The 13,702-nt window shown below is 33.0% G+C and overlaps 1 protein-coding gene across 1 annotated transcript; it reads right to left on the reverse strand.

The window, feature by feature from the left end:
- Nucleotides 1-1,982: 1,982 nt before the first annotated feature.
- LOC148273089 (beta-1,3-glucan-binding protein-like) lies at nucleotides 1,983-12,857 on the reverse strand. Its single transcript, XM_088239160.1, has 6 exons — nucleotides 12,625-12,857; nucleotides 9,488-9,627; nucleotides 8,100-8,266; nucleotides 6,221-6,445; nucleotides 3,303-3,445; nucleotides 1,983-2,211 (listed from the first exon to the last, which is right to left on the reverse strand). Exons 2-6 carry the CDS (start codon nucleotides 9,604-9,606, stop codon nucleotides 2,023-2,025), a joined length of 843 nt encoding a protein of 280 aa, XP_088095286.1. The 5' UTR covers nucleotides 9,607-9,627; nucleotides 12,625-12,857; the 3' UTR covers nucleotides 1,983-2,022.
- Nucleotides 12,858-13,702: the final 845 nt, after the last annotated feature.

The following is a 13,702-nucleotide window of genomic DNA, read 5'->3' on the forward strand; positions in this document are numbered from 1 at the left end:
TGCGCCTGAACTACTGAGCTCAATAAAATCAAATATCCCAACTAGAAACCTCAAACAAAACTTGCTCTTTCATACCGATAACCATAGAACTAACTATGGTTTTCATTCCCCTATGCCCAGAATTCTTAGGTCTGCCTACAAACATACCAGTCTTGATTTCTTTGATAACAAGTTGTCTTCTTTCAAACGATCACTGAATTAAATTAAATTATTAAACACCTCTCTCCCGCTTCCATTCCCACAAAGTCTACTATAAACCATTGAGTCTTTCTATTTTTTTATAATAATTTTCTATGTATAAATGTGTCCATAAAAATGTCCATTGGACGTATATATAAATAAATATTTAAATAAATAAAGCCTCGATATTTTCTTTGGCATAATAATTCATTAATTTTATAAAATTCTTAGAATTGCTACAATAACAATTGGTTACGCCATTGAAATACATTATATATCTAGCACATTTGCTGGGATGAGGCGTTCGGATTTGTTTACTACCTACGGGGCCCTGGTTAAGATGTTGCATTTTCCCTACCGTGGGTACCTATATTGTTCCGACGCCAGAACAACAACTGAACCGACCGTGTGCACATGTGATTCTCATATCGTCATCGCGATCGCAAAAATATATTTTGCCATCAATAAGTATTAAATCTACTGTATGTATAATTCGTTAAGTGCCCCTCCTTCCTGACAGCAAGGTTGGATCTGATCCTGACTGCCGCGACAGAAGTACCAGCAATAGAGGCGCCAGAACCCAGAATAAGGTAGGAATTGCAATCATTGTATTTAAGTGAACAGAGGACAACGCATCCATCGAATCAGCCATTTTCGAGCGTGCAACTGCTAACGGGCAAGTGGCGCGACCAACAATGTTTTGAGGGTTCTAAAAATTTGGACAATCTCAAAGCATTGTTGGTAAAATCCACCTGTCCAAGAAGTATAAAAATTAAAAAATATTTTCAGGCGTTGCCTAGTATGTAGGTGGAATAATTCAGTCAGATAAATCTCCCTCGCATCAATAAAGGTTTCAGCTCTTGAAATTCACAAACATCAACAGATGGACGAATTGAAGGAATATAGATGTTCAAATATAGGCATAATGGTGAATGTTACACAGTGTGTAAAGTGACCACTCAAACCAGCCAATGACAGGTCATCAACCCTGTAATATTTGAATAAATATTTATTTTATGTTTTAAAATTCAACCATAAACAAGTACCTAGGTACCTACTTAAAATCAATATTTGAATTTTAGTTTTGGCAAGTACCTAGGTACCTACTTATCAATGAAAACTCTTTTTCCAAGCAAGCCAACGTTCGGACAGGACAACGTCTGTCGGGTCCGCTAGTAAGTAACATAATTATAAATGGCTGTTTTTCTGTGGTTCTGTGAAAATCAACTCAAACAACAATTATTATTAACTTCCCCGATGTACGTAGCTTTATTCTACACTATTTTCATACAACACTTGTACAAAAGTTTATTAAAAATACCACAATAGCATTTAGCAGATACTTCCATTATGATTGAAATGTCAACACTAAACACTGGCCAATTCCTTTTAAAATAAATAATTCCAAAACCGGCCACTTAAAACGCCACATGTCCTATGTGATACATATTATGTCAACGATAAACGACAACGACAAGAAAAATAGCTATTCCGAAACAATGTTCGAAACACTTGTTTCCAAATAAAGAATCGTTAAATAATATTTGTAATCTGCAAGCTTGTTTTTGTACTAAAAAACCAAGACTGGGTTAAAAATGTAAAATAAAGACTACTTTTTTGTATGGAGTAATAAGCTAATGTAATTTAGTTGGTTAGTTTCATCGTTTACTGAGAATGGGCTCACTTTATAGATAATATTTTTTTGTAGGAAAAAATAAATGGTGGTGGAAATTTTAAGAAACAAAAATTGTTTTATTTATTTTACCATAAATGGTGCGTCGATAAATGAAAGTATTATTGGATACAAATAAATATCTTTAGTTTATTAAAATGATATAATTTTCACAATGCAAAAACTTTGATTGAATCCACTTGAAGAGCGCTGGACTCTCCACTCCACGTGGAATGCCATTGGTTCTTCGCGTTCCAGAAGTCTACGAGATATTTCTTGGACGTATCTCCCCAGGGCTTACCAGGAGTATCAGGAAATTGGTTGACTCCTCCAACATGAACAGCGAGTGACAAGTAAAACTAGAAAATAATAAAAAATTGTTAAAATAATATTCATGTCTGTTGGCCCTTCTACAAAAATAATATACAAGGAGTATTCTTGGAACTCCCGTCGGGTCTTTATTCCGTGAATACGAAATCACATACGTTACTCTCGTTATTGGGAGATTTGTTGTTTTGTTTGTTAGAAAGCAAGTTGAAATAAAAAAAGAAAATAAAGCTATACATAACATTTATTCATCAAAATATTTCGTAGAAATGGCTAGATAATAATAAAATAAACACCTCGATTACTGAAATCGACTATCTCGTTCCAGAGATACAACTGAACTGAGCGCGCGCCGTGCCCTTACAAGCCCAAATTTAGACCCCCATGCGCAGCACTGTAACGTCATTCCGCAACCTTCCTCCTATTCGCGGCAAGCTATTTCCGGTAGTCGATGAAACGGACTATCGAAAATACGAAATCAATCAAGACTAGACGATACGAGACGACACGAGACGAAACGAAACGAAACTAAACGAAACGAAACGAAACGAAACGAAACGAAATGAAACGAAATGAAACGAAACGAAACGAAATGAAACGAATCTGAACAAAACAAAACAAAACGAACAAAACGGAATGAAGCAGAATGAAACAGTGTGGAATAGAATGGAAACGAGACGAGACAAGACAAGACGAAACGAAGCGTTTCGAAACGAAACGAAATGAAAAGAAAAGAAACGAGAAGAGAAGAAACGAGACGAGACGAGACGAAAAGAAACGAATCAAAACAAAAGAAAACTAAACGGAATGGACTGTGGTGGAATGGAGTGGGCTTTCGTGGAATTGAATGGAACGTAACAAAATAAAATGACCTGAAAAGAAATAAGTTAATAACTTTTTACATATTTTTTTCCAGAATAAGCATATCATTCTTACAATCTAAGGTTATACTTCTATAATTCAATATGAAGTTTATATCGTAAATTGTATTGTATCGGTACTATCCAGAAAACAAATTAGTGATCTAAAACATTTTATCAATCGAGTTCTATAGTTGGTATCCAAAAATCATAGTAAAAAACAGTAAAAGGGTTCGTTAACTGAGATTGTTTTTCTTTCTTACCAATTGGTCAAACGGTGCGAGGATGGAGCCTTTTTTCCACAAATTTCTGGTAACTACATCTGCATCAGAAATACTGGAAAATCCATTCGGTGGAGGAATTATAGTTCCGTATTCGTGCCCATTTGCATAAACAGAAATGCTGTCTGAAATGAAAAGAACATTTATTCATTTATTTATAAACGCCCATAAGTATTTTACACGAATAAGTACATCATGATATCATCATCATTCCCTTTCTGCACCTGACGGTGCATAGAGCACTGCATTGGTACACTAATCGAAACGTATCTTAATATTTTTTGTTTCATGAAGGTAAGATGATCGGTCTTACGCTTCAACTACCAGTCGAGCAGCGTTACCAACCCTACCGATTCTGGAAGCAATATCAATCGAATTCTACTGAAATTTTACCGAATTTTAAACACTTCTTTATGGATTTGATTTGACAATTCTTGATGGAATTCCATTGTTATGATATTATAGCTTATATTGACATTCCCCTATTGAAATAATATGTATTTTATTTCATTCGACTTATTTTTAAAAAATATACCTACACTAAAGATAATATTCAGTTTTATATAAAATTTTCTTACACTGTATAATATTTACCAGACTGAAAATGCCCATTATTATTATTATTATTATTATGGATAACTTATATAGCGCCAACTTCGTAATAAAATACCTCAAGGGCGCTTTACATAGTGATTATATAGTTTAATTGAAGCTTTTAAATTTGTAATTTAATTAAAACAATTTATTTTGTTGTCACATGCTACGGATTTATTCAAATGATTTAGAGAACAAGTGGGTTTTAAGTTTTTTCCGAAACATCACTTCACTTTCACAGCCTCGCACCTCTGCTGGGAGAGCATTCTATGCCATAGAGCCTGGGACCGCAAATGCGCGTTCACTAAATTTAGTGCGCTGTTTGCGCAGAGGTATAATAACTTTTCCTCTCGCCGTAGACGTAGCTGATCTAAGCGTGAGACGCCTGTCAGCTAGTTCATCTGCAATGCATAGTTCCCTTAGAAAATTCCGGAGCAAAGTTGTGCAGTGACTTATAAGCCAACAGAGTTTGTATTCGACCCTCTGTGGAAAACGTAGCCAGTGTAGTTCCCGAGAGGGTGAAAGCGCTAATTGGTCAAGTAAATGGGTGAAAGTGTTGTTAAAGTAAGTAAAATAAAATTACAAAATAGAGATGGTTTTATTTATGAAATTTTGAACAAAAGTTTTTTTTTTACATAATTAGCAGCTACCCTCTCCTGCTCATTGAAATTTTGAACAAAAGTTTTTTTACATAATTAGCAGCTAACCCCTCCTACTCAAGGTTTTTTAGTGGACAAGAAACTCTGGCGGCCCCCCCTCCCATGCTTACAACCTCTGGGGGAACCCCACCTTAATGAATCCACCGATTTTTATTTAATAAAAGTTGACAACCCTGCAGTCCGGGGACTTGAAAGAAAAAAGTATAAAAACATAGTTTTAAATAAATATTTCATGTCAATCGAGTCGGGAATCGGACCTGAAACCTTTTGCAAATAATATTGGGGTGACGATTTATAATTTGCGTGGATTTGAATGAATCGTTGATCTGTGTTAAGAAAAATGCATTTGCGCTATGATGGCAGATGCGGACAAAACAGTATGCGGCCAAACAAACCACAGCGGACAAAAATCCTATCCTTGGAAAGTCAGGAAAGGGGATCAGAGACAGGAATCCGAATGCTAATCTCCATGTCCTGGCTTCTGGGTGGTGTTTCCTTTTTTCGACGAACACGCGCTTTCACTATAGTTATGCGGGGAATATATAGATGAAGGTGACGGCGCGGCGGTCAGAAGATGTAAAGGTGTGCGGATGTGGGCAGATGATTAAAAGGCGAGCGGATGCGGGCAGATAAATTATGATACATGCGGTTGTTGACAGAACAAATTATGAAGATATAAAAAGCGATATTGTTAATATTGGTTGCTCTGGATGTGTAAAAAGTGTTATCATAGCAACCGTAGCTACCCATGGCCATAGTGACGAGGAGAATAAATAAATATTGGAAGTTGGGAAATCACAGGATAGGATAGGTGGGTAGAATAGGTGTACCCTTATCAACTAGCGGTCCATCCAGCCACAAACTACTCAATCCCATCAACCACTCGCCCATCCGATTATATAATACGTAGTGTTTATAGCTGTCTTAAAATTTTCTTATTTCTCTCCGTATATTAAGTCTTCTTTGCAGATTCTCACATGTAAAAAAAAGTATGTTTTTAAGTGTCCTCGGTACGGCTAACAGTGAGGACATATTATTTTTATTATTTATGATGTGAAAAAAATGTGCAAAAATAAACAATCATAATTATTTTCCTCTCCGCACCCAGTGGTACATAGAGTACTGCATTGGTAAACCAAATTCAGTCCCCTACGCTTTGGGTCCAGTCCAGGATCAATGAAATATTGCAGTTTTAACAATTTTCACAATAGGAACGTGCCAACCGCTAAACCACTAAGCGACATACTTGTCTTCGCTCGATTTTCTTGTTCGGGATTTTCACCTGATAGCAGCCATCGAGTCGGAAGCACTCGTCCAGGGTTTTGCTTATATTTTACAAACAGAACTGTATTACCTCCCCAGGGGTTTATTTAGATCTAAAATTGTTGCGACGGAGATGGGAAACATTTTTGAGAGGGGAATATGGAAGTCTACGCATTTACACTTAATACACCGTTTAGCATTCGCCATTCTGCCTATGTTTAAGCACCCACATTGCCTTAAACCAGACAATGACAGGTCATATTTCTCGTGAATGCCTAAACTTCCATACTCCTCTCTCAAAAATGTTTTCCTCTCTATTGCAACTAATTTAGAAATGTATTATTCTTCCGCTTAGACATAGAAAATTAAATAAATTAATCTTACCTGGTCTCCAAACGAGGGTGTAGTTGAAGAAGTTATCAGTCCAAGAACTGCTTCCTTCAAGACCTCTAAGCCCAAAGCTTCGCAAAGGCTCAGAGCTGGATATCAGAACACCCCCCTTTAACATATCAGACTGCGCAGCATTCCCAGTAGCCAAGGCAATCCGCATGACGCCCGATGCATAATTTTTACTGCCGTAAATATTCTCTTTTGGCTCCAACAATATTTCTAAAAAGACAAAAAAAATATTAAAATGAATTATTTCATCTACCAGCATTATAATACATTATTCCCAAACTAACTAGATTTTTAAAAATTTCGTTTTCTTCAAAAGTGGAAATAAAGAAACCGCAAATCTTAATACATGTTCAAATTCAAAATAACATTACAAATAACAAAATATTTAAGGCGTTATTTTGGGACAAAACATCAAACCAGAAACCCTTGAGCGTTTTCGGAACAAGGTTTTTGATTTTATAAAAAAGACTCGATAATGTTGCTATTTTGCTAATTAAATAATTATTGATGTGAGCTGTCCATGTCAATTATCTGTCTATTATTAGTCCTAAATATTTTATTTCAAATTTACTTCGTCCCATGAAGATCCCCTTATAATGTGATAATTGACCCTCTACATTTAAAAGGACTTGCTTAATGTAAATAGCCGATACTATATATATATTTTTTTAAATATCAAAAACGTTTTTCACTTTATTCACACTTATTTATTTATAAATTTGTAAAAACCACTTTAATTTTTGAGTTATACGTCGACCGGTTTCGAGGTTACTTCCTCATCATTAGGACTTGAACTAACTTAGAATTACTCGCGTTTCTATTTGTATTATAAAATATTGTAAGAAAGAAACAATCCCTTTCTTGGCAATGTATCCTATAGGCTACATTACATGATCTCATTTTTTCTCATGAACTGAAACTGCATTCAGTTAAAACTACTTTACCATGTTTTTCATCGTTAATAGTGCACTATCGCAATCTTTATATATATAATTATTCTGTACGTGTGATGTCACTGAACTTCTTCTAAACGGCTTAACCGATTCACGTGCGGTTTTCAGTGATATGTAGATCTTTGCGCTATGCGTGTTCGTAGATATTAAAATTTTCAATCGAATCTGTGAAAAAAAAGTTAAAAGCATAATTTTTTTTTATCGACCTACCAGAGTTGCATTTGAAGAGGGTATTGTTTTTTTGTGTTTAAAAAAAGTTTCTTTTTGATTGTTTACAAACAACATTAGATTTTTACGGGTCCCAAACGGATTTTTTCCTTACATTCCTTATAATTTCATCTTATTTATTTATTTAAAAAATAAATACATTTCTTAAAATCACATTCATGAATAAAGTGCTCCCCTGTTGGTGAGAAGAGCTGAATTTAACATTTTCAAAAAGAATTCTATAATTTAAAATTAAATATTTTATGTTTTGGAATTCAACCATAAACGAGTACCAAGGTACATACTTAAATTCAATATTTAAATTTAATAATTTTGAGTTTTGGAATTCAATCACAAACGAGAACCTAGATACCTACTTATCAATGAAAAGTATTTTTCTAATGTGATAGCGGGCAAGCCAACGTTTGAGCAGGACAACGTCTGTCGGGTCCGCTAGTTCATAATAAACTTTAAATAAAACAATCTTTTTTTTTGAGATTCTGAACTTTTTTTAATTTTCAAATGTGCAAAAAAATCTTTTTTCCGGTCTACCAATTCGGTTCTACCAATTTCGGGTTAAATTTAACAACACAAAATGACTTTAACCTTTTTAGCGTTGTATTGAAAGTCAAAAAGGGTAAAAAAACATATGAAAATGTATCCTCTCAGCTCTTAATTATTTGTGGTGGATATAAATTATTTACCTGGGTAAATCCAATCCCCCTTGGGTAACTTCGCGATAACTTCCACTCTGCCATATTTAAAGCTGAATGCGTTCTTAGATTGGATCTTGGCGCTGATGATTGGTGGCAGGATAGCGTTGCCGAAGGCAGCTAAATTACACTCCCCTAGACTGGGCTCTCCGGTACACCTTTGTAAAATAAAAATTTCATTTGAAGAAACGCGTATTAGTATAAGCGATCTAATATTTTCAACAAGACTTTTCCATGAGATAGTTTTACAAAAAATATGCTGTGACGAAAAAATTGTATGTTAATTTCTTCATGCTATTGAAGAGAAAAATTCATTATTTTTATTTTCTTGACCATATATATACACACACGGATGAACATAAAAAGAACACTTAATTTAATTTGTTATTTTTGAAAATTAATTCATTTCATTTATATATTTAATCCAATACATAGTTTACAAAAAAAAATGTTTATACAATGAAGGGCGGAAATGCCTGGACTGTGAAATAACAATAAATCTAATTTAATTTGCGGGTTATAACTGGCGCCACACGACATATCATAAGTTTTAATATCTAAATCAAGATAATAGACCTTTTAGTAACTTTTACTAACCAAAATATGTCCTGGCCTAAGATTTCATTCATTTCAGGACTTGACAGCAACTCTGTTTTATGGGCGGACCAATATCTCAGAATGTTTAATTTATTACGTGATTTTAGTACATTCAATATAATTTCCTTTTTATTTATGGATATTTTTTTCAATTTCTATTCTCCTTCATAGACCAGGTAAATTTATCAACAATATTTTGAGTTTGTGTTGAAAAAAAAACACAATATTCAGTCATAGTATGTAGGCGAAATAATTCAATTAGATGAATCTCATCCGCATAATAAAGGTTTCAGCTTTTTCGCTTCTCAAACATCCACAGATGAAAAAATTGAAGGAATATAGAATATAGATCGGCGCCTTCCTTGGTGCAGTGGTCAAGACGCTTGACTCACGCACGGTAGGTTCCGGGTTCAATTCCCGGTGAGAACACAAAAAATAAAGGTGATTTTTCTTAAGCCTGGGTGTTATGTTTAATTGGTGTCCTGACTAAGAGACGGGTACGTCTCGAAACCGGTAGACATAGAAAAGTCGGTAAGTGGTTATATACAAATATTTAATAACATTTAGTAAAATGTTTGACCACAAAGTTAATGCTTTAAATATTAATAATATAGAACATATTGTTTTTATAATCAAAGTCGATTTTCGGCACTGAACTGAACAAAAATGAAGCAAACGACAGTGAAAATATTTAAAAACAAGTCAATTTTACTGAGAATTGATCTCGGAAACTCTTAGTTTTTCCTCACATGACGCTGCATTTCACAAATGCTTACACTTACCCGTAATTGGACAAGTCCAGCGATTGCCTGACGAAGTCTGGTCCGAATTGGTTCTCCAAAAGATCCGGTTTGATAAAAAGCTTTCCGCCTTTCACAGAAAGTTGATTTGTATTATTCATGTAAACAACGAACGGGTAATCCTGGAAGTAATATCAATTTTTTATATTATAATTAGTTTCATTTAAATTATTTATTGACAATTCTTGATGGAATTCCATTGTAATGATGTAATAACTTATATTTACATTTAAGTTATTTTTTTTATTTAAATCTTAAAGTAGTAGTAGTTAAAATCTTAAAATAAAATGCTACTACAGTAGTTAACGTGTGGTTCAATAATTGCTTTGTAAATAGTTTTGCAAGAGTCCTTATCAATAAATCTTCTGATCCTTCCCAAAATTGATATTTTTTTTGCAATCTTATTTATTACCATCTTAGCGTTTTGGTGAAATTTTTTTTTTTTTTTTTTTGTGTAAGTAAGTAAAATGTAAGTTTTGAATCCAACATTACACCTAAATATTTAATTTCAGTGACTTCATTAAGTTTTTATTTTCTATTACAATTGATGGTGTAATTTCTATTCTTTTGTTTCCTATATTCATATATTTAGTTTTGTTAACATTTAATTTTAATTTATTAATTTTTAGCCACAGTGATACACTATTAAGATCATGATTTAGTCTGTCCATAATTGTTTTATAATTTTCTCCCGATATATATATATTAAGGCATCGTCTGCAAAGAGTCTTATTCATTTCAGTTATTCATTTTTTTTTAAATACTTGGTACACTTCCACTTATTTATTTTGACCAATTAGCGCTTTCACCCTCTAATGGGCATCTTCAGACTGGTGAATATTATACAGTGTAAGGATAATTTATTTAAAACCAAATATTATCTTAAGTGTAAGTACATTTAAAAATTAGTTGAAAAAGATACAATACGCAATATTTCAATGGAACAGAGTGAGACAAATTATTGAAACACGTGTTGGCGGTGTACTTTAAGAGAAATATTTATTGTTTTATTACAATGTACAGGGTCTAACTAAGGAGGCTAATAAGGGTGAGTTTTTAAATTCTATCTGCTGATTTATTAAAATTCTTACGCTATTATTTTTTTTCCTATTTATTTCTAAAATTTCCAATCAATCTAACTTTTGACCTTTATGTCCTACATGTAATTTTTTAAATGTTTTTTGCTTTATCAAAAGTATGTTAAAATTCATTTAAATGTGATGCATAGTTTGATAAGTCGTTATTTAATCAATGTGAAGCTAAATGTTCTTTCACTCTATAGTGTATTTAATGTCATAAAACAAAATAAGTGTAATAAAATAAAATACTTGAACCCACTAAAATAGCATTATATCAACTCATTAGTTAACCCGAAAAAAAATTGATAGTGATCCTTAAGATAAAAATAACTTTATTTAATTTACTTTCATATAATTTGGAATGAGGAATTCCAGCATAACCCGGAATTCAATTTTAAAAATGTTTTCGTGTACACGTGAATATTTAAAAAATTTGGAGTAGGATGAAATATCTCAAAAACGCACGCAAAAATAAATAAAAAATGCTAAAAATAGTATTCATTTTAAAATCGTAAATAATAACGTCACTCTTTATATCTACGTGTAGTATTTCCGGTTTCCGCTTTAAAGCCCCCGCACCTTGTAAGGAACGTTTTGATCATAGAAAAAAAAATTGTAGAATTTGACATTTCAACCAGAGATTATGTCAACTTTCTAGGTTTTTCTAAATCGAAACGTTCGAAAAAACAACCATAACATAGAAATGAGCAAATTAAGATCAACTAAATGAAGTAATCAAAGCAATATTCCATAGATTCTTGTCAGGTCAGTGAAAGTAAGAACGCCAACCGTTTCATGACGTCACTCCTGAAAAGTGACACACTGATTACAGTCATTTGACGCGGTATTTGATAAATGTAACTTTAAAAAATCCGAAGATGTCGCGAAAGCGATGAAACCGGTCACTGGATATTCCAAATTTATGGATTCAAGTATCACTCGTCTTTTATTCATATAATAAATTACTATGAACTTCCATCAAGAATTTTCACTTACAAACTTAAACAGTTGTTATTTCTGGAAGAAAACTGCCGAACCAACGTCAATTGCTTTAATATTATTAATAGGTTGGCAATTATTGCTAATAAATTTGATAATATTGTTTATATTATTAACTCGAGTGACTCATAAATCAAAAGTTGTCTAGAATCTCACTTTTTAACTTAAATTTATGCTAAATAATGTTAGTAAATATTAGTATAAAACCACATGCCGAAAGTGGTTATATACTAATATTTACTAACATTATTTAAAAAGTTTTATCACAATTTATGTGAACTTATGTTAATTATATTTAGTTTTCTCTTCACATAAAACTGTTTATTGTAGATATCTTATCTTTATTTTCATTTTCCATTTTAATTTTGATCTCGCAAATTTTATTTAGTTTATTTAATGTAATACATCACTTGTACTAATGTAATAGGCATATTTAGTTTTGTATTGATGTGTATAATAAAAGGCAGTCAGCCATGTAAAATAAAAATAAATTAATGTACTTGTGGGGACCAGAGAGTTGTTGTCTATGGCCACAGTGCCCAATGGGCCTATTGAAGGGCGCGTAACACGTCACTCGCCCTTCTCTGTCTTCACCAGTATTCAAATTCACTCTAAAATATTATTTCTGTAATCTTTGTATTTTCGAGTGTAATAAACCAAAAATTGTCAGTCACTTAAATTATTTTATTTATTTATTCCTTTAGGTTAAATCCATTAAATCCATTCAATCATAATATGTTTTACATAAACTATCAAATAACTACTATTAAGTAGATATAATAATAAATCCTCTACATACTCTTATTTCTGTCCTAACAGGGGATGAAGGGAAAATGGAAATAATAAATTTGATAAAACTTCTATAAAAATTCATTCATGATATATGTAAGATCTCCAAAAAAGTTTCCCTACTAATTTTAAGAAATCTTTGATAAAATTTTGGTACTTTCAAGATGATATTTTGAAAACATCATTTACAATGTCAGTAAAATCATAAAATCTAACTCACTGCGATTATTCTGGTATTAAAACCATACTCACCGGCTCGTCGACGAATTTAATTTCAACTTTCCAGATTCCACCGACATCTAGACCCGTATCGAAGGTATCCTGGAATAACAGAGCACCTTTGCACACTATGCCCGGTACTGAGACCACAGATTGGGATGGCTCACATTGCGGTCTGGGAGTGGGCCTCGGGCGAGGCGCAGATGTTGGACGAGCTCCTGGACCACTTATTACTCCGGTGTATGGAGAACCGTCTTCATTTACATAACCTGGAAAATCAAATCAGTCGTTAAATCTGTGGCAATGGCTAACAAGGGCCGATGTCGTAAATTGTAAAACTGCCATGGTTTTCGGTAATACACGAAAATGGTGTCGATCACAAAAACAGCATTCCTCAATTTGCAGAAAATACCCGCAGCACTAAAAAATTCTTACGGTACTTTAAAAATCATTAAAACTGGTCAATTATGTAATTAGATTCGTGTTTTAATGTATAAAAAACCAACGTATTTATTGTTTATCATTTGTTAAAGTCAAAAACATTCCAACTGTTGTGTAGATTTAATTATTCACTCTTTACACAATGGAGCTATTATCTTAGTTTCACTTTTCTATGGCTTTGCTTTCTTCGTAACTACTTTCATTTGAGAGTGCCTCAATGATTTGGAACCACGTGAGTTAAAGTACTCTCTTATATATATATATATATATATATATATATATATATATATATATGGATAATTTTTATAGTGTCGTTTTTGTGAAAATCCCCTCAAGGGCGCTGTACAATAAATAAATATCCCACCACGTCTTGCAGCTACAGAGCGCATGGACGGTTGGGATTCTTGTTCCTCGTCTCCAATTATGATATACAGGAGCTAGATTACAGCACGTCTTGCAGCTACAGAGCGCATAGACAATTAGAAATCTAGCCCCTATTTACATTTTTTATTTGACAATAAAGTTTAGAGATTTCGTGATATTTAAAAAAATAAATAAAAAACAAATTTATAAAAATAGAAGTTAGATAACAACAAGTCTTGCAGCTACTGAGCGCATGGACGGTTGGAATTCTAGACCTCACTTACTAAATTTGGATATTTGATAGTTG

Source organism: Micrasema longulum, unplaced genomic scaffold (genome assembly GCF_059751315.1).
Source record: "Micrasema longulum isolate JH-2025_06_02 unplaced genomic scaffold, ASM5975131v1 h1tg002083l, whole genome shotgun sequence".
Lineage (NCBI taxonomy): Eukaryota > Metazoa > Arthropoda > Insecta > Trichoptera > Brachycentridae > Micrasema > Micrasema longulum.